Source organism: Argopecten irradians, chromosome 7 (genome assembly GCF_041381155.1).
Source record: "Argopecten irradians isolate NY chromosome 7, Ai_NY, whole genome shotgun sequence".
NCBI lineage: Eukaryota > Metazoa > Mollusca > Bivalvia > Pectinida > Pectinidae > Argopecten > Argopecten irradians.
The window spans coordinates 15,834,282-15,857,932 of record NC_091140.1 but is presented as its reverse complement, the minus strand read 5'-3'; the positions used below and the strand labels follow the sequence as shown (position 1 = coordinate 15,857,932).

At 35.5% G+C, this 23,651-nt stretch overlaps 1 protein-coding gene and 1 pseudogene across 1 annotated transcript; one reads left to right on the top strand and one right to left on the bottom strand.

The window, feature by feature from the left end:
- Nucleotides 1-794: 794 nt before the first annotated feature.
- The window catches only part of LOC138327670 (uncharacterized), a 90,375-nt pseudogene continuing 67,518 nt past the window's right edge, over nucleotides 795-23,651 (top strand).
- Nucleotides 19,195-20,480, bottom strand: LOC138326743 (uncharacterized). The gene has a single exon (XM_069272754.1). The coding sequence runs from the start codon at nucleotides 20,478-20,480 to the stop codon at nucleotides 19,335-19,337; it is 1,146 nt and encodes a 381-aa protein (XP_069128855.1). The 3' UTR covers nucleotides 19,195-19,334.

Here is a 23,651-nt window from a genome sequence, read left to right as displayed (position 1 = left end):
AAACATGTGACCATGCCTAGATCAAGACTTATATCCAATATCTATGCAGAAATACTTGCTAGTTGTAAGATACCTAGTAACAACATTTCACAGCATGCGCCAACACAGGACATTTCGGCCCATATATACCCGTCACAATATATATAATCCTAGATTAATGTCAAAATAAATGACAGTTGTAAGGGAATACAGATTTCAACACTTGCACCAAAACCTGGTAATTTTACCACATCTTAAAATTATAATTTTCTTCCTTAAAGTGATCGTTCATACGCCTCACACAACACTTGTAATTCTATATTAATGTAGAAATAAATTACAGTGGCTATTGACTTAGTTTCTTAAAATTCTCATCATCCATCTTTAACATCATATTATATAGAGATTGAACAGTAATTTGATTGCGTTAAAGGTGGTATGAACGCAACTGGATACAGACATATTCAATGTAGCGCATATGTCTGTATCCGTTCTTGCCACCTCTAACACAATCAAAATATTGTTCAATCTCTATATTTACATAAATATGTCTACTTTTACATGTTCGTGATCAAATTTAAAACGATGTTGGTTGCTAAGCTGGGTAACTACGGTAGTCAGGATGACCGAAGATATAGTTCCGATTGTTGAATGTTATAGCTGTAGTTTGGTATGAAATATAACAATGACAGCTTTTAATTATTTTTAAAATATGTTGTTTGGTTTTTTTTTAATTTATCATACATCAATACTGTTTATTTCGAATAAAAATTGAGATAACTCAGGCTGAACGACTACCGGTATGTATCGTTGCCAGGGTAGTGATGCGGTCCGAAGTGGAGTGAGCCGCCATATTTGATTTTCAACCGAGGGAAGTTACTGTGTTATAGCCTATTAATGGTATGACCGCTGAGCTGCTGAATGTTTGTCATGTATGTATCGGTTTACGAACGCAATTTAGACTAAATTCTTCATAGCCATTTCATAGTACGGAATATAGACAAGTGTTTGACTAATGAGGATGATAATTTGCGGTTTGCTGTTGATTCTGACGATGAATGTTTTTGACTGATGAGGATGATAATTTGTGGTTTGCTGTTGATTTTGACAATGAATGCTTTTGACTGATGAGGATGATAATTTGTGGTTTGCTGTTGATTCTGACGATGAATGTTTTTGACTGATGAGGATTATAATTTGTGGTTTGCTGTTGATTTTGACGATGAATGCTTTTGACTGATGAGGATGATAATTTTTGGTTTGATGTTGGTTCTGACGATGAATGTTTTTTGACTGATGAGGATGATAAATTGCGGTTTGCTGTTGATTCTGACGATGAATGCTTTTGACTGATGAGGATGATAATTTGTGGTTAGCTGTTGATTCTGACGATGAATGCTTTTGACTGATGAGGATGATAATTTTGTGGTTTAATGTTACTTCTAATGATGAATGCTTTTGACTAATAAGGATGATAAATTGCGATTGCTGTTGATTCTGACGATTAATGCTTTTGACCAATGAGGATGATAATTTGCGGTTTACTGTTGCTTCTGACGATGAATATTTTTTGACTGATGAGGATGATATATTGCGGTTTGCTGTTGATTGTGACGATGAATGTTTTTGACTGATGCGGATGATAAATTGCGGTTTGCTGTTAACTCTGACGATGAATGCTTTTGACTGATGAGGATGATAAATTGCGATTGGCTGTTGATTCTGACGATGAATGTTTTTTGACTGATGAGGATAATAAATTGCGGTTTGCTGTTGATTAAGACGATGGATGTTTTTTTTATTGATGAGGGTGACAACTTGCGGTTTGCTGTTGATTCTGACGATGAATGTTTTTGACTGATGAGGGTGATAATTCGCGGTTTGCTGTTGATTCTGACGATGAATGTTTTTGACTGATGAGGATGATAAATTGCGATTTGCTGTTGATTCTGACGATGAAAGTTTTTTGACTGATGAGGATGATATATTGCGGTTTGCTGTTGATTCTGACGATGAATGTTTTTGACTGATGCGGATGATAATTTGTGGTTTGCTGTTGATTCTGACGATGAATGCTTTTGACTGTTGAGGATGATAAATTGCGATTGGCTGTTGATTCTGACGATGAATATTTTTTGACTGATGAGGATAATAAATTGCCGTTTGCTGTTGATTCCGACGATGGATGTTGTTTTTATTGATGAGGGTGACAACTTGCGGTTTGCTGTTGATTCTGACGATGAATGTTTTTGACTGATGAGGATGATATATTGCGGTTTGCTGTTCATTCTGACGATGAATGTTTTTGACTGATGAGGATGATATTGGTTTGCTGTTGATTCTGACGATGAATGCTTTTGACTGTTGAGGATGATAAATTGCGATTGGCTGTTGATTCTGACGATGAATATTTTTTGACTGATGAGGATAATAAATTGCGGTTTGCTGTTGATTCTGACGATGAATGCTTTTGACTGATGAGGATGATAAATTGTGGTTTGCTGTTGATTCTGACGATGAATGTTTTTTGACTGGTGAGGATGATAAATTGCGGTTTGCTGTTGATTCTGACGATGAATGCTTTTGACTGATGAGGATGATAATTTTGTGGTTTAATGTTACTTCTAATGATGAATGCTTTTGACTAATAAGGATGATAAATTGCGATTGCTGTTGATTCTGACGATTAATGCTTTTGACCAATGAGGATGATAATTTGCGGTTTACTGTTGCTTCTGACGATGAATATTTTTTGACTGATGAGGATGATATATTGCGGTTTGCTGTTGATTCTGACGATGAATATTTTTTGACTGATGAGGATGATATATTGCGGTTTGCTGTTGATTCTGACGATGAATGTTTTTGACTGATGCGGATGATAAATTGCGGTTTGCTGTTAACTCTGACGATGAATGCTTCTGACTGATGAGGATGATAAATTGCGATTGGCTGTTGATTCTGACGATGAATGTTTTTTGACTGATGAGGATAATAAATTACGGTTTGCTGTTGATTAAGACGATGGATGTTTTTTTTATTGATGAGGGTGACAACTTGCGGTTTGCTGTTGATTCTGACGATGAATGTCTTTGACTGATGAGGATGATAAATTGCGATTTGCTGTTGATTCTGACGATGAAAGTTTTTTGACTGATGAGGATGATATATTGCGGTTTGCTGTTGATTCTGACGATGAATGTTTGTGACTGATGCGGATGATAATTTGTGGTTTGCTGTTGATTCTGACGATGAATGCTTTTGACTGATGAGGATGATAATTTGCGATTGGCTGCTGATTCTGACGATGAATGTTTTTTGACTGATGAGGATAATAAATTGCCGTTTGCTGTTGATTCCGACGATGGATGTTGTTTTTATTGATGAGGGTGACAACTTGCGGTTTGCTGTTGATTCTGACGATGAATGTTTTTGACTGATGAGGATGATATATTGCGGTTTGCTGTTCATTCTGACGATGAATGTTTTTGACTGATGCGGATGATAATTTGTGGTTTGCTGTTGATTCTGACGATGAATGCTTTTGACTAATGAGGATGATAATTTGCGGTTTGCTGTTGATTCAGACGATGGAGTTTTTAATAATTGACGTTTGTTGCCGCTATTTCTCAGAGAGTACTGAAGGGATCGTTCTCAAACATCATAGATAGGTTCCCCATAAGCCCTAATGGTGCATGTTGTGATCGCACCTTCTACAAGATGGTCGACAGATAGACATCTTAGATTTTAATTGTTCAAAACTATTACCACTATTTTTCAGAATGTTTTGAAAGGATCTCTCACAAATTTTATACATTGTTTCCTCGTGGATACAATTGCTGTTCGTTGACTTTGATAGTTGAAGTTTGTTACTGATACAACAAAGAGTTTGATAGAGTTTGTCTCTGGAATTCCATGTGTAGGTTCGTTCTTCTTTGCCCTTAAAGATTGTAAATTGCATTTTGTGAATGAAAGAGAATCATCATGACTAATAAGCAGCTATCTTAGATTTTGTCACTTTCACAGAAAGTGCTGAAGAGACATAGCTTCCTATATTTCTGAGTTCTGTATATCCAGTTTGGAACTAATCCAAGCACAGTATGGAATTCAGTGACCATATCAAATATGACCATTGAAGTGTGTGTCTATTAAGCAACTCGATGTTAAGTTTTCCTATATGTATTCAATATTTCAAATGAAGAGGGTCGGGAAAAAGAGTTGGAAACAGAGAAAAGATCCCTTTTTCCAATCTCAGACATAAACCATTCTGTAAGTGAAAGCCCAAGATACATCTGGGATTTCTAATTGGAAGTGGAATGTTTTGAATAGAATATTAAATGTTTTGATTTGAATGTGTAATGTTTTGAATAGAATATGTAATGTTTTGAATAGTATATTAAATTTTTTGAATAGAATATGTAATGTTTTGAAAAGAATATGTTATGTTTTGAATAGAATATGCAATGTTTTGATAGAATATGAAATGTTTTGAATAAAATATAAAATGTTTTGAATAGAATACGAAATGTTTTGAATAGAATATGTGATGATTTGAATAGAATATGTAATGTTTTGAATAGAATAGGAAATATTTTGAATAGAAGGTGTGATGTTTTGAATAGAATATGAAATGTTTTGAATAGAATATGAAATGTAGTGAATAGAATATGAAATGTTTTGAATAGAATATGTAATGTTTTGAATCGAATATGATTTTTTTAATAGAATATGAAATGTTTTGAATAGAATATGAAATATTTTGAATAGAATATGAAATGTTTTGAATAGAAGGTGTGATGTTTTGAATAGAATATGAAATGTTTTGAATAGAATATGAAATGTTTTGAATAGAATATGAAATGTAGTGAATAGAATATGAAATGTTTTGAATAGAATATGTAATGTTTTGAATCGAATATGATTTTTTAATAGAATATGAAATGTTTTAAATAGAATATGAAATATTTTGAATAGGATATGAAATGTTTTGAATAGAATATGAAATGTTTTGAATAGAATATGTGATGTTTTGAATTGAACATGAAATGTTTTGCCAATTCGTTTATTTAATAGTTCTACACGTCAGTCTATGTAGGTTCGTTTCTGGCGAAACTGATGTGTCATAGAGAACATCTCGCAATATTATCAACTGGCCACGTCCTCTTCCGAGACTAATGTTCTAAAGTAAAGTGCAATGCAACTTTATTAGCGCTTTTACAATGACATATGCAATTGCAAGGCCAAACAATTAACAACACCATGAACAAAATATACATAAAACAAGTACATTTACAGGATGGCACATTCAAATCAAATTTGATGCTAGCCCGTCCTCCGCAGTTCTAATTACTTTTTAATAAATACAGAGGTCCGAAAAATGATTTTAATGTCAGAAGATTGATAAATTGTATGATCACTTACATGAGGGTTAAAAGTACTGCCTGATGTGATCTGGCGACAGTATGAATAGGACAACGAAAACAGAAATGCATCGCGGGCGTTGGAAGCGGGGGCAGGGCAGGGGGGGGGGGGCAATTGCCCCCTGTTCCCCATGAACATCTTCCTGCACATTTTTCATACTTCATTTTAGTAAAATTTCGGTTGCGCGGCGCATTTCCTTAAACGTTCAAGCTCGTAATGTTCAAACCTTTAATAATTAAGATTCAATAAACATGAACTAAACTAAAAATATCCATCTAGGGATTCTACTATGTTGAAACATATATCTTAAAAGACAAATTTGTTTATATGTATTACCAAGACAATTTATTCGTTATTATTTTGAGATACACAACAATGTGCCGATGGTGCCGGTATATTAAGAGCGAGCAGGGTTACATAATGACATGACGACATTTACAATTACCGGGTATCATTTCTCAATGCAAGTACAATATAACTTTAAATCGAAAAGTTACCATGTTAAAAAGCTTTAAAATGGTGTCCATTTCCTATTTATTCTTTAATAGTCCTTTATATAAATGAAGAATATGGCATATTGTGCAAATCTTTCAAATTGAACAGTTCCTAAATGTTGTTCATAAATGGATACTTATTGTATAGATATCACGGTCAAGAAGGGACTTGTATAGATTGAATGCCTCTATAACAAGAGGATTAACATTTCTATTGATGACAACACTTACTAGGTAGTTACATGTTTTGTGTCCATATGCTCGATTCTATAGGGAATTACAATAGCTTACCATTAGCTGAAGACAAATACCTCTATTGTACTGATTTGTCGATTTAGGATAGGTAATCAAACCTGATAAGAGTTTGTCCGATCTAGTTAGGCTTGATACGGTTTACGAACACATTCTTACGCAAGATTTCAGTATTGTATGTCAATATAGGTTTCACCAAGGAATCACATAGTTTCCATTCTGGATGCATTGATTTGCTGGGAATCTTTTTTTTTAATTCAAACAAAGCTTTGAAACCTTTATTTGATAGATCTTTGATAGAATGTGAAAGATTACCGACGGAGTTTGTTATATTTACTCGTTGGTATATAACTATTCTACAAAGTATCTCAAATGAAAAAATGGGGAATGTTTATATTTTTGTGCTTTGGAGAATAACAGTTAACGACATCATTAAATCTTAACGCCAAATAACTCGTTAACGTTAACTGTATGGTTTAACAAACGTCACCAGTAGACCTTTGGCCGATTATATGGGGTTGCTTTCATTTTTATTTTTTTGTTTTTAGATCATTTATGTGTAAATAAGAAAGTGTTGAGCTCAAACTGTCACCTTATGTAACTCCTCTGAAAATTTCGAAATACTCCGATGTGAATGATGATAATTTTAATGAGGACTAAGTTTATTGTATATGTGCTAAAACTTGGTAAAATAACATGCTATTTTTATATTCTGCTATCTATTGAACATCATAAGATTATATCAATTCAGTTGCCTTTTACTAAAACACGGATTGACGGAATGACGGAACACCAAAACATACTACAAGAGATCCCAGAGGGATCTTGGCGCCCACCAAAGAATGATCTACGTATGACAATAGAAAGAGGGATCTTTTCTCTGCTTTTCAAACTTTTACTACATATTACTACATATGAAATTTGATATATAACACAAACAAACTTCAATTATACAAAACCCAAGATAGCTACCTGTTGGCCATCTTGTTGACCGGTCGGTCCAAACAAGCAATATGCATGTCCTAGGAGAACCTACATATAAAATTTGAGACAGATCGCTTCAGTACTCTCTGAGAAATAGAGGTAACAAACTTCAATTATCAAAATTCAAAATGGTGGCCTGTCGGCCATCTTGTTGGGCGATCGGTCCCTAAATGTAATATGCATAACTAGGGACCTAAGGGAACCTGCACATGAAATTTGAGACACATCCCTTCAGTACTTTCTGAGGAATAGCGGTAACAAACTTCAACTATAAAAATCCTAGATGGCGGCCTTCTTGTTAACCGATCGGTCCTTAAATGAAATATGTACAACTAGGGTCCTAGGGGAACCTACATGTGCAATTTGAGGAAGATCCCTTCAGCACTTTCTGAGAAATAGCGGTAACAAACTTTAACTATTAAAATCCAAGATGGCGGCCTGGCGGCCATCTTGTTTACCGATCGGTCCTTTAAATGAAATATGCACAACTGGGGCCCTAGGGGAACCTACATGTGCAATTTGAGAGAGATCCCTTCCTTACTTTCTGAGAAAAAGCGGTAACAAATCTTAAGTGACAAAATCCAAGATGGCGGCCATCTTGTTAACCGATCGGTCCTCAAATGCAATATGCACAACTAGGGCCCTAGGGGAACCTACATATGAAATTTGAGATAGATCCATTTAGTCCTTTCCGAGAAATAGCGGTAACAAGAAATGTTAAATGACGGAAGGAAGGACGGACGGACGGAAGGACGGACCACGGACGAAAAGCGATTTGAATAGCCCACCATCTGATGATGGTGGGCATCAGATGGTGGGCTAAAAATACGGAATGCGGAATGACAGTACATACTAAATTGTGGAATGAAAACGGAAGATATGAGATAAAGATAAATATTTTATTTATTTTATTTTATTTATTTTTAGCTTGGCAATCTCTGCATAGAACCTTCTTTCTTTTTTAGCGTTTGCTTCGCTAATCCCAATGCACTGTGGGTGGAAATCGTAATCGCATCCATCCCAGTACACACAACGTACAATGTGTGCGTGTCTGGCAAACGACATTCACAATACACGGGTACAAGATGTAATCTATTTACTCTGTCCTTGACTTTTCTGCTGCCTATTGTTGGAAATAAAGATACTTGCTTCCTGTCTAAACAGTTGTATAGGTGGGACCACAGTTTCTTACGATCTTAACGTTGGGTGCAAGGGTCTTTTCCGTAGGCCAATGATACAAGATTTGCAATAGCGTATAGACCACAATGTTGCATATCTCGCATTTCAGTTATTCAGTTAAGGAAAGTTTTCAATTGCATATACAAAATTATATGACATATTAATGCATTTTAAAAGTTTTTGTGTTCATGTTGCATCGTAAACGTAAATACAAGAGGCCCAGAGGGCCTGTATCGCTCACCTGGTTTGTAATGCCTAGTAAGGTTCATTGTTTCTTTTCTGAAGGAATTTGAATATTTACCTCTAATTCCCCTATTGGGCCCCACTCTTTCTGCTCAAGGGGGTCAGAGCCAAAAATTATAGGAATTCTGTTAACCCCAAGGATGTTTCTAGGCCAAATTTGGTTAAACTCCAAGCAGAATTCTAAGACTAGTAGCGATTTATAGGATTTACCTAAATTTCCCTATTGGGCCCCGCCCCTCCTGCCCCCAGGGGGTCAGAGCCAAAATTTATACAAGTTCTATTCTCCTTCCCCCAAGGATGTTTCTGGCCAAATTTGGTTTCAATCCATGCAGAACTCTAGGACAAGTAGCGATTTATAGGATTTACCTCTATTTCCCCTATTGGGCCCGCCCCTCCTGCCCCCGGGGGTCAGAGCCAAAATTTATATAAGTTCTGTTCCCTTTCCCCTAAGAATGTTTCTGGCCAAATTTGGTTACAATCCATGCAGAACTCTAGGACAAGTAGCGATTTATAGGATTTACCTCTATTTCCCCTATTGGGCCCCGCCCCTCCTGTCCCCAGGGGGTCAGAGCAAAAATTTATACAAGTTCTGTTCCCCTTCCCCCTAGGATGTTTCTGGCCAAATTTGGTTACAATCCATGCAGAACACTAGGACAGGTAGCGATTTATAGGATTTACCTCAATTTCACCTATTGGGCCCCGCCCCTCCTGCCCCCGGGGGGTCAGAGCCAATATTTATACAAGTTCTATTCCCCTACCCCCAAGGATGTTTCTGGCCAAATTTGTTTTCAATCCATGCAGAACTCTAGGACAAGTAGCGATTTATAGGATTTACCTCAATTTCCCCTATTGGGCCCCGCCCCTCCTGTCCCCGGGGGGTCAGAGCAAAAATTTTTACAAGTTCTGTTCCCCTCCCCCCAAGGATGTTTCTGGCCAAATTTGGTTAAAATCCATGCAGAACTCTATGACTAGTAGCGATTTAAAGGAAATGTTGACGGACAGACGGACGACGGACGGACGGACGGACGGACGGACGACGGACGACGGACGACGGACGCCGCGCCATGACATAAGCTCACCGGCCCTTTGGGCCAGGTGAGCTAAATATAATGAGTTTGGTGGTTCTGTCAAGTTTCACTTGAGGTTCTCATTTGTCTGTAACATACATGTATGTTTATATTGTAAGTACAGTCAAACCTCGATGATTCGAACTCCGATGAATCGAATTTCTCGCTGTATCGAACTTTTTGTCTGGTCCCTAATTTCTTCACTATATAACATTACTAACTAACCCATGTATGAATCGAAGTTTTATGAATCGAAGTTCTCGATGTATCGAACTTTTTCATGGACCATTTGTTATAGAATCATAGGTAACTGACACTCGATGATTCGAATAAAAATTTACCTGTACAGATCAGGTGTTCGCCGATACCCCGCGGCATGCTGTCACACCTAGTTGTCTCGCTACGGCCATTCGCCGGACAATAGGGATTATGACAGCTTGTGTTGCTTGCTTGATATCATCAAGATAATTAATATCACTGATCAGGCCGATACCCGGTGGCAAAGATACAGTTAGTCGTTTTTGATGTTCGCCGCCGCCATTGGTAGCGGTTTGTAGAACTTACGGAACAGTAAATAACGAGCCACATTATTAGTAACTCATACTCAAAACTGTTACATTGCAAAACTTTGGCATAAATACTGGAGAAAATCGATCATTCTAAATCGAAGTATTTTGTAGGTGTTGTAGCGCTTTCGATTCCTTCTTTTTAGTTTCATTTTTACAACGTGTTTTCGTTTTTATAGTCATTCCGTAATATTAACCATCGCTTAAATAGTCACCAAACGAACACATGTACATGAGTTAGGCCTAGTACACGTACAGTTGGTAGTAGACTAAAGGTTACACCCTTGTGCACACGGAGTGCACGAGGTTTAGATACTCCAACAATGTTAGAGGTATAGCACGACGAGACACTTTTGATCATTACGTCGTGTCTAACCTCTAACAATCGAGGCAGGATTCACACGGCGCAGAAATGGGCTCGATATAAATTCAAAATTTCAAGTTGTGTTCACACTAACCTTTTATACCCTGGAAGAATTATCCCAAATCATGTTAAATCCAAAATTCAAAACGTCACCATTGCACTGTTATACCGAATTTAGACATTTCTATACCCCCACCTCTATTTGTAAGTCTACCCGGTCGCCATTTTTACTCGGTTGTTACAAATTACGGAATGGTGACGGAAAGTAAAAGTATCATTATCTATGGAATATTTTGCAGTATTTCGACTAAAATGCATTAATTTATTTAAATATTTCTATAATCAATCAGAACTAATAAAAAATACTTGTTTCCGTGCATATAAACGACCTTGGTTACCACTATTAATATTATCTTTCCATTTGATACACCGTACTATAATTTGATAAACCGGAAGTGACGAAAATTTGAATATGAATTAACCTAGATTATACAGCGATGCTATGGGTCAGCTCTTAAATGTGTGATTATTCCTTGGATTAATGTTATGTCATACATATTCTTATACCAGGATGTGTTCATGGATAACTACTGATTCACGCTATACATGTTTTTTGACATTCTGGTGAGTTTTTCACTTGGTAATTAAGCGTCAAAGTTCCGCTCTAATTCGAGGGCGGAACTTGCGAAGACTCGTATAGGGTTCGGGCATTAGATCTCGATATTGCACATCAGAATTTTCTCAATATCGAGATCTAATATTATTGGATTAGAGGTTTAGACTACAGGTAAACACGGAGTGCACGAAGTTTAGACTACAGGTAGACACGGAGTGCACAAGATTTAGACTACAGGTAGACACGGAGTGCACAAGATTTACACTACAGGTAGACACGGAGTGCACTACGTGTGAACACGGTGTCCACGACGAGTGGACATGGTGTCCAGGTACATTCAGACCTAGACAGACATGGTGATACGTGCTACAGCTAGGGATCGGGCGAAGAATACATTCTTCAATTTGAAATAATACATAATAATAATTTTTTAGTGTTTAATTTTTTTAATTACAACATTCACAAGTAAGTGTACAGTACATATAACTATACGGTATTTTTCTTAGTAAATATATCTCTGCTACATAAATAAAACCTTTTCACTGCAAAAGTAACAAAGATTAATTCATATTCATTAAGTAATTTATAAATGTCTATTTAATTTTATATCAGTAGTTTCTATTTCATATCTAAAATATTTCGTTTTCAAAAGTCAATGTCTTATGGGTAGATTACATTAAATATATATATATCATTTACATGAAATAAACGCATTTCCACAAGTCAAAACAACTTTGAATTGAGGGGGAAAAAGACTTATTGTGCTTTTGAAACACTTTTTTATTTCATAACAAGCTATCAGTAATACATTCATATACTGGGTAAGACATTAGCTTTTAAATAAAAAGATTTGATGCATATCAATCAGTTATCTAGCGCTTGTAGATCGTCTTTCATTAAAATATATACACTTCTAAAAGTAGTGTCCGTAAAATAGCTCAATTACGTATCCTTCATTAAAAACTGAATGTCTATAAAAGGTCATACAAAATTAAATCCACTGGCGTCTTCCACTTATTGTAGGCTACATGTATTTGTTTTGATTCTTAATCACTGGTAAATACAATATATTTATGATCCCAACCCCGCAAGTTATCTTGATCGTATATTGCGTCATGGTCCAATAATCACAATTTGTCAAACATATAAGTAAGCCACAGTATCCAGCTATATTCAGGGACCTCAAGGTGACCATCGATAGATGGCCAGAGGGCAGAATCGTTGCCTTCTGTGTCTGTACGGCTATATCTGAATGGGGGCAGTATCTTTGTACATGTGATTTTTGAATTGTTTCAATGGAAGTTTGTTAAGACAAACAAATATACTTTACCGTTTAAAAATCATATACGTAAGGCCAAAAAAATGTCTGTTAAGGGTTACCCGACCGACCCTAATTTTTCACCCTCGACCCTTATTTTTTTTCCACTTTTCTACAAAAAAATACATAGTCGGGATTTCGATCTCAGACTCCGGTTCCGGCCATCATTTTAGAGTGAACGACACTAAAACAAATAGAAGAAAAAAATCCTCCCGACCGACCGACCCTACTTTTTTTTGCTAATGTAACCCTAAACAGACATATTTTTTCGTTATGAATTTGAAATACATAAATACCATTTTTATTAGATACACGTACATTTACATGCATGTTGGAGAGCCTGGGTAGACATGTGCATCGTATCCTGGGGATAGATTGAGTTGAGGTAAAAACTAGATGGTAAAACAGAGTAAGTGATGCTGAATACACCTACATGTAAATTATTGTCATGACAGGCAGCCGTGAAGTGGAGCTGACGGGAGCTGTACAATGCGTAAATCAAGCATGATTGGCACAACCATGCTGTCAAAAAAAAAATGAATAAAAAATAAAAAGTAATTTGATGGAATTGGATATTCCAATAATCTAGAAATAAATCTTTTTCTAATTATACATCGGGTATTTTGATTATATTCTTTTATTTTAATATACAAACAAGGATTTATAAGTAAGATATAAGGCTTCATTATCAAATTAATTAAAATGCAACAACCAGTTAAAATACATATCCCTATTGACTAGCATTAACCAAGGATTTATAAGTATACGTCCTTGCATTAACTTTACGTATTTGTGTGATGAGTACAGTGTATATAGGTAGAGAGGCTGCCACCTAAGTACAGCATGCTATAAATTGACCTCCTGGAGTTGGGATAAGGTACGTATACAGGTGTTGTTAGCTGTGATACACCTGACTGAACATATTGAAGGGGCCCAATGAAGGCCCCAGGTCCCAGGCTGACCAATGTTAGGTAATTAAATTATCATACCCGTGTGGTTGATGACATAGTATGAAGTCCAAGTGACCATGGCAACGGCAGTCCTAGACTTTCGAGCAGGCACATGTAAGGATCACACATTTTGTTACCACGTAACTGACGCGGTTTGTAAAAGCTCAGAATAGGATATTATCAAATTATCAGAGTTTCTAAAATCAAATAACTGTGACAAATACAGAATCTAATCAACAACTATGTATATATAGTTTAAATTGGCAGAAGTTGGATTTATTTTGACTCTGTCTGTTTGATTTATTATCAGGCATGTGACCTACATTTTAGCAGAAACATAAATATATATTTCTGATTTTAGCGATCGGTACCTTTGATCTGTGTTGATGATCGCGAGCAGCCACATGCCCGATACTGAATTATTGCTTGCTCAATCGGTTGACACAATCAATCAATCAATCAATCAATCAATTGTTTTATTAAAGTGTCAAACATCTTACAACCTACATGTAAAAACATTTCATAAAAGTAATACTACATCAAATGTAAGACATGTCCAGCCAATGATGGCTTACTTAGACACTATATATATACAAGTAATTACATAAAACGGAATATTCTTAAATGTTACATACTAAAAGATAACAAGGTAAGGCTGTCCCATGCTATTAAAAATGGTTAGTATATAGCCACGTTATTTTACAGGATATAAAATTTACAAAAAAGTTACTTCTCCTCCTCCACATTGCATAAAGTTGATTTGATAGTAGATTTGGAGGAGAATTATCAATAAGGTATTTAAATTGGTTAAGATTGTCCATAATATTAAAATCAACATATTTCTGAGCATCAGCTAAAAGAGGCCATCGTAAATCATTATAAAACTCACATTGTGTTAAAAAATGGATTTCGTCCTCAACCTCGTTTGATAAACAAAGTTTACAAATCCTATCGTTTACTGGCACTATCGGCCTGGTATGCCGACCCTTTTCGATTTCCAAAGAAAGTGATCCACATCTTAAATTACATAATAGGCCCCTCCTTTCTCTATATCTAACACATTTTACATAGTCACTTGTTGTTGGCTCATATTTAAATGTTCTATAAAGTCGTAGTTTGTTACCATTAACATTTCCTTTGTCGTTCCACAATTGAATTTGCCAACTATCGGCATCCGTGTTATATAATCTTTCTTTAATTTTCCCCATCTTCCACGGAACCGAGTTCTGTGTTGTAAATACATCCATTAAGTTATTCTTCACTATTAAATCATGTACACGTGAATCCCACGAATTACGAAGACATCTGGACCATTTATGGATTTTACTAACCGTTCTATCACTATCCGTATTTGTAATTTTCAAATAAAGTCTTAAAACTTCAACTGACTGTTTAGTAGTAGTGGATGTCCAGCCCATGTCGCCTCTAGTGGCCAAGTTACTGGAGTGTTGTGATGCTCCAAGGAAATATCGACAAGCTTTGTTTTGAAGTACAGTTACTTCTCTGTATGAATTGATGCCCCATAGTCCACTCGCGAAGTAAGTTATTGGTTCCACTATAGAGTTGAAAAGTTTTGAATAAATCGAGTGTGTCATACCTCCCGCGTGACTAAACTTTGCGTAAAGGGCATAAAGGGCCCTACTCGCTGACTTACACAGTTCGCGTACCGCGTGATGTAGATCTAGATGTTCCTGGAACCATAAACCTAAATATTTGTATTTAGAACAAATGTCAATGTTGGCATCACCGCATCTGAATTTGAATTGTGTTAGTGGCGAAGCGGGGTTACGAAAATGAACTACGTTGGTTTTGTCTTTGTTGATATATAATTTCCATTTACTACACCATTCCGACAGTTTGTCGAGCATCTTTTGCATTAAAGTTTCATTCGGAGCTATAATGGCTATAATAAAGTGTAATTTCTAATGTCGACTTTTAACGTCTATGGATGATTTTTCATATTTCCAATGCTTTGCAACGCGCCAGGTTCCATGAAGCAAATGCATTACGTATACATTTGACAGAGCATAAATATTCGCGCACCTTGCCGCTTTGAAAACTATATTCCATACATTCATAGTTAAACATTTTATGAAGGACTTAATATGTTTATGTTTATATGTCCTTAATATTATTATGCCCACCAGTATATCCTTTTTTTAATCAAAATATTTTGCTGATCAAAATATCTCTTAGGCGGCAACAATGAAAATCTTACTTCACGTTAGGTTCATCACTTTATGTGTTACAACAAGAATTCCATCTACGTCATTGGTTCGAACTATCCAAAGTAAGATTGATAAAAAGTCAATATTTAAACTATATATCACTAGCTAAGAAAAATAGTTTTTACTGGGAAAATGCGGACATGAACTATCCATTGATGAGACATAACCAGTACGTGGTTTAACTTAACCTGTACGCAGTTAATTTGCTGCGCAGTTAATTTGCTTTTATAACTTCTACCAAGGATACGTCCTTGCTTCTACCAAACATCCTTATATAAATTAAATTGTATGATAATATGTATTGATACATTATACTTTTTATGTATCAATTCAAATAAACATTACAGTACGAATGATTTTCTGTAATTAACGGCAATTTTATGTTGCAATAAATATTATATTTCTGATCGCAATAAATATTTCCATCTAGTCCATATAGACTATCTCTGTAACACATCTAGTGGACATATTATCTGAACACGATGTCCACCTGTAGTGGACACCGTGTTCACACGTAGTGCACTCCGTGTCTACCTGTAGTCTAAATCTTGTGCACTCCGTGTCTACCTGTAGTCTAAATCTTGTGCACTGTGTCTACCTGTAGTCTAAATCTTGTGTGTCTACCTGTAGTCTAAACATCGTGCACTCCGTGTCTACCTGTAGTCTAAATCTTGTGCACTCCGTGTCTACCTGTAGTCTAAATCTTGTGCACTCCGTGTCTACCTGTAGTCTAAACCTCGTGCACTCCGTGTCTACCTGTAGTCTAAACCTCGTGCACTCCGTGTCCACTCGTAGTTCACACCGTGTGCACAATGTGTAACCTTTAGTCTACTACCAACTGTAAGTCTTGTTTTTAATATACATATGTATTGCGAACGATAGCAATACATGTGATTAATTGCATACTTCGTTTTTATTTTGTTTTGCTTGTGTTAAATACAATGATTATAAAGTTAAATGTAGTTAAATTATCTAGATGTTTGTAACTTTTGGTGGTGAATAGCCTATCAAAAGCTCTTCTTCGTGTATGGCGCTTTGTTATAAATTCTAAGCTGTATTGGACAGAGACGCTTGAACCTATAAATAGATATGTACCTCATTAGCATATGTTTGACTAGTTTGGCCAGTAAAGATTGGTCACTCCTGAGTGACCACAAGTGACTACTCCTCAGTGTTAATGTTGCCAGATCCGGACTTACTTTGTGTAAACTTAATAACAACGAAGGACTAGTTTCGATCAAAAAGGTAAAGTCTTATCTATAATATTTCTAATTTCCAAACCTGTAACCGTATGATTTCGCACATGTTCTTAGGAGAAGGGTGGATGAAGACGCGCCCTGCTAAAGGTCGCCTATATACTTTCCCCTTCTTTTAGGATCGACTTGGTCGTCAATAATGGCGATTTGTGGCCGTTACAAGATCCTAACATAGTTAGTTCACAGAACGTGCGTATTATCCTCTTAAAACGCCTTTATTTTACGTTCTCGGGACAGTTTTCGAACCATATGATATACATATATATGCTATACAAGAACAAGTTACATGTATGACAGAGTGCCGGGTGTAATATCATCAGTACCTATGGGTTTGCTCAGGTAATACACAAGGTGTCAAACTTACATGTAAGTGTGGGGATGACCCCCTGGGGCTACAAGTGTATAACTATATATAGGCCTACCCCATGTATCATTTAAGGTGACAAGTTAAATGTATGGATTAATCATAAGTGTAATCATGGGACTATTAATACATTTTTTGTTGAATTATTATGTTTGTTTTTAAAATGAAATTATTTATATATATATACAGTAGATATAACATATTAAGATAGTAGAGATGAAAACATCACAATTGCTAATAATGGGAGACTTTAATTTGAAATATATCAATTGGGATCAGTTGACTCCATCTAGAAAAGCAAAACATTTGGAATACCAATTCATTGAATCAATCAAAGATGCGTTTTTATTTCAACATATAAGGAATCCAACGAGAATCAGAGCAAATAATGAACCCAGTATTTTAGACCTCATATTTACAAACGAACAAGATATGATTAGCAACATTGCAATAAAAAGTGGATTAGGAAAGAGCGACCATGGTACTATATTTTTTTAACTGAACTGTACAAAAACTTATAACATTAGCAAACCAGCTAAGTATAAATAAGGAAAGATCTATCGAGAGATAGGAAGGAAATATTACAGCGCGCACCGGACACTAAATCAAAATACGAATTATTACAGCGCGCACCGGACACTAAATCAAAATACGAAATATTACAGCGCGCACCGGACACTAAATCAAAATACGAAATATTACAGCGCGCACCGGACACTAAATCAAAATACGAAATATTACAGCGCGCACCGGACACTAAATCAAAATACGAAATATTACAGCGCGCACCGGACACACTAAATCAAAATACGAATTATTCGAGAAGATTGTAAAATCCACTATTGATATGAATATACCAAAGAACATTCAAGAAACGAAGAAAAGGCAAAATCCTCTCGACAATCAAACTGTACAGGCTATAAAACGGAAACATAGGAGCTGGCAGAGATATCTTGAAACCAGGGAAGTGCGGAAATATAACGAATACGTGAAAGCAAGAAACAAAGTCAAAACATTAGTAAGGAAATTTAAAAGGTGTTTAGAAAAGGATATCGCTAAAGATGTCAAGATGAACCCGAAAAAGTTTTGGAGATATGCAAATTCAAAAACTAAATCGAAATCCGGAATCACAGAGCTGCACATTAAATGTGGAAACGAACTGACCATCGCCCACTCTGATCAAGATAAAGCAAACGCATTAGCGGACTATTTTTCAAGTATTTTCACCGTAGAACCACAAGATGATATTCCCGTATTGAAGAACTTTATCATAGAAAATCCATTTATTAACAATGATATATCAGAACTAGAAGTATTAAATATTTTGAAGGCATTAAATCCAACCAAATCACCAGGAGCAAATAATATTCACCCGAAAGTACTAAAAGAAACAGCGGAAATACTACTAAAGACTCCTTTGTGTGAAATATTTAACTGGTCACTGAAAACAGGAGAACTCCCAAATACCTGGAAATAAAGTCGGATAACTTGGTTTTGATTGACATGGGTCACTGCCTCAAGTAGTTGACAGCTTGCATGCTAGCCTACCAATTGCAAGTCATGACACTAATTAATAAACAACCCGGACTGTGATATACCTGGTTAAGATCAATTTCTACCTGTACAACTTAGGATATTATGGTGAACACATGGCTTCAACTTTTGAATGGGCGATTTTTCTGTCACCTACGGCTCATTGGCAAATTAAAATCATACGGATTATCACCTGAAACAAGGACGTATATGAGAAGGATAAGTCACATTGGGTTTTGGGGGAGTACAACGTAGGAGCTTTTGTGTTTGTGCACTGACCGTGACGTTGGGCGACGACCATTTTCCTTTGATATCTGCCGGCGCAGCCTTTGATGTAGCTTGCGGGTGCGAGGGTTACCGTCTTACTTTCTAGTTTCAAGTTTCAAGTTTTTTATTTTCCAAATGCAATACAGCATATAGGTTTAACCAATACACAAATACATAATACAATGATCGTTGTTATGTTTCAAGATGGCGGAGGATAATTCCGATATACTTCATACCAAATTAAACAAAATGATTAATACATGAGTATGATATATATACTACTGCAGATTAATGATAATTTTCCTTTTTTTTCTGTTGCCTGGATCAAATATTTCCCCAACAAATTTAAGCTCTTTACATTTTTAGATGAAAATAACATAATTAATTTATATACACTTGGGTGTTTGTGGTAATAAGTTTTTATAAACTTTTTACGTAACTCAGAATAAGCAGGACATAGTAATACAAAATGCATTTCATCTTCTACATCATTTTTGTCACAAACAGTACAAAGTCTATCGCCTCTGGGAACGGCGTTATAACGGCCAGCTTCAATTTGCAGAGAGTGGGCTTGCATGCGATATTTACTCAATATTTGTTTAGTTTTAGATTTCAAAGGCTTCTTTAAATAAAATTGAATTTCAAAGTTATCAACAAGATGTTTATAAATTTCACATTTAGGAGACACGTCAAATGCGCAACGCAGTTCCTGAATAAATATATCATGCAAGCGCTGTGAATACAATTCCAAAAAGTGTTTTTCATTATCTACATTCTGAGCAATCCAAATATTGTTGAAACCACATCTGCCTAAATCATTTTTTACATCATACAACCAATTTAATTTATAATTAGGCTTTTTCATAATGAGCTCAAATAGAGCATTATAGCATGACTTTAAAATACAGTTATCTGTTCTTAATAGCTTTAACCAATATTTCATCACCATTATTTTACGCTGTATATGTAAAGTAAACCTTCCAGTCTCAAAATACACCATAGAACTATTGACTGTTTTTTTCACATTCAATAGACTCTTCAGGAATAAAAGATGTACAGATTCAATCTTAGGTGCTGGGTGCGAGCCCCATACCTCGCAACAGTAATTAAGCACACATGAAACATAAGTATCAAATAAGGATAATTTTGTTTCAACATTAAGCATGTATTTTTTCATTCTACTATTAAGGAGATAGTATGACTTTCTTCCTTGTGATGCTAAAGTATTAAGCGCTAGAGTAAATCTCCCATTATAATTGAAAACTAGCCCCAAGTAACAAAAATTATCAACAATATCTATAGCCCTTCCTTGAAAGGTCCAGTACTCATTAGCCTGTAGACGTTTACTTTTTCTAAAAACAACTATTTTGGTTTTATCTATATGAAGCGGGGCCGTCATTTCATGAGCTGTCGTACTTTTTAACGAAAATTTAAGACATATTTTCTAATTTGTCCGTCCTTAAAGCAAGTTATAAACGTTGTAAAATTTAATAAACTTTACATTGGTGTTTCGTTTGACTTGATAAGATATTTGTTGAGAAAAACGGTTTTTACTCCCGGTTCATAGGCGTCTCGTGTGGTGTTTAGTAGTGTAAAGAGACAGTCACGAATCCTTCTCACTTATAAATCCTTGCCTGAAATCATCAAATGGTTAGAAAGTTTTTTAACTAACCGGAAACAGCAAGTCTCGGTAAACGGAGAACTGTCAAAATGGATGGAGGTGACAAGTGGTATTCCCCAGGGAAGTGTTTTAGGACCGATTCTGTTTGTAATCTATATTAATGACCTTCCCGAAACTATTAAATCAGCCACTTACTTGTTTGCAGATTATACTAAACTTTTTAGATATAACGAAAACACAAATATACAGGATGATCTTAATCAACTACAAAAATGGTGTGATAGATGGCTTTTAAAATTTCATCCTGATAAATGTAAGGTACTATATCTTGGGAAGAACCCAAATAAAACGGCCCAACATTTATATAAAGACACTTTGGAAGGAAGAATACAGGTAACATTAGAGGTCTCGAAAGAAAAGGATCTTGGGATAACAACAGACAACAGCCTAAGCTTCAGTGAACATATTCATGATGCCGTCAATAAAGCAAATAGAATAATGGGAACTATCCGAAGAACCTATAATTATTTAGATAATCAAACATTCTGTCTATTATATAAAGCACTTGTCAGACCACATTTGGAATATGGCGCCTGCATATGGAACCCGTACTTACAAACACAAATAAACGAGATAGAAAATGTACAAAGAAGAGCAACAAAAATACCGGGAATGAAAGATTTAACCAATGAAAACAGACCGAGGATCCTGAAGTTACCTACACTAAAACACAGAAGCCTAAGAAGAGACATGATCCAAGTAAATAAATTGATACATGAAGGATATGATCGAGTCGTCGTAGAGGGATTTTTAATTCAAAATAACAACAAAAGAACAAGGGGCCACTCTTTGACATTGTTAAAACGACGAAGTCGTCTAAATTTGAGAAAGTATTTATTCAAGGAGCGGATCATCAATCACTGGAACTCTCTTCCCGAAGCCGTAGTTACGTCACTATCAATAAAAAACATTTGAATCTCGCTTGGATAAGCATTGGGGGCAGCCCGAATGCTACTTTAATGATGAGATAGATAATACTGAACTTATCAATAGTCGGGATGTATAGTATGATTAGCGATCTGGATATATAGGCATTATGCCTGCGTCTATTATCATTATTATTATTACAAGCTAACCGATACTTACATTATATTATTGGCTTCTTAGGTAAAATATGTGTTCTCGTTTAAATATCACATACAGTGTATATAACTATAATGACAATAAAAAAGCTAACATAATTTTATAACAGATATGTATAATTCATTTTTCACAAAAAAATAATATGGGCAGCCACTTGAAATATAATGATACACACGTGCATATCAAAAGGTCTCCAATACTTTAAAATGACATTCGTATCAAATTACTAGTAAACGTTTCTGTCATAATTTGCGTGACCCTGTGTTTTGGCTGAGGTGACCAAGATTGCATTTTACGGATTCGGAATAGCAGTTGAAACTGCTTGTTTTACACATGTTCATAGAAATTTAACTGTCAAAAACAGATATATCTAGATTTAATATCCCATGAAAAGTTACATAATATAAGACCACGATCAAGAGCATCGTGGGTAGCGTTAGGCCAAGGACGTCTCCTTGTAGGCGGTGTATGGAATTTGCAAATTATTTAGTCTAGATGAAATAAATGATAATTCTTGGTACTGGTGTATGTAAATAATGAATGTACTTGCAATATTTCCAACGTTGGACATTTTTATTTTGCTATAATTAATATCGATGCCGCCACCGTTTGTGCGTTGAGATGAGGAGTTGTTGCCGAGTCATCTTGGTTTTCACTGTCGACACCAAAATACAACTTGTATTGTAAGATAGTGACTGTGTATTCTGTTTATCCTGCAACTTTTTCATTATATATACAAAAGATGGTATTCAAAACGAAAGCAAATTTCCTGTTATTTACACGATTTCATTCAAAGCGAAACGCTTCTTTGATGATCAAGAAAAGATGCATTCACTAAACCGAATGAGTGTGTACTCCTTTTGACTACCGTGGGAAATATGTAAGCGACGTCATTCTGGTGATTGTGACGTCACTGTTTTTCGGGACTGACTGCCGATTTATTCACTCCTACTAAAAGTGACGTCACTGGAATGTTCGGGATCAAGTCATCAAATTTAGAAATTGAATCAAACGAAAGAAATTAAACATTTATTTACTGACATCGTAAGATTTTCCTATTGCATATATTACAGGAAATTCTTATTATCCGGTATCGAGTTCTGTGCCCGACTAATGTCGATATTAGAGCTGAAAATGCATTGTTTCTTGATATTGTTCCGCTTCTTTTGTTGACTTTAAATTCGTAAAATAAACTTAACCCACGAAGGGCGTCAGAACGCTTGTTTTCAACGGGAATAAACACCGTAGTGATAAAGACCTTCCAAGTATGGCAAAAGTGAATATCTGGATCGGGGAAATAGGGACACAAAAACTCGATTTTCTCCAAAAGTAAGTAAGTTACACTACATTAATTTTGCTGGAACACTTAAAAAATCGTTCTGATTTCAGAACGATTGGAATTATGAAGAAACCTCTTACAGTATTTTTATAATTATTATTATATATAATGTAAGTTAACAAGTACAAAACTAAAACACATCTTGTGATACACTTCCTTCAGCTTTTATTGAAGTAAAGGGTTGGATAACAATCACGACAAATTTTATACATTTATATTTATTATATTATTATACAAGCTAACCGATACTTACATTATATATATATATCATTGGCTTCTTAGGTAAAATATGTGTTTTCGTTTAAAAATCACATACAGTGTATATAACAATAATGACAATAAGAAAGCTAACCGAATTTTATAACATATATATAATATATATAATTCATTTTTCACAAAAAATAATACGGGCAGCCACTTGAAACGTCATGATATATACACGTTCATATCAAAAGGTCTCCAATACT

Coding starts and splice junctions, on each gene's coding strand:
- LOC138326743 (XM_069272754.1), bottom strand. CDS start 20,480: ATGACGGCCCCGCTTCATATAGATAAAACCAAAATAGTTGTTTTTAGA.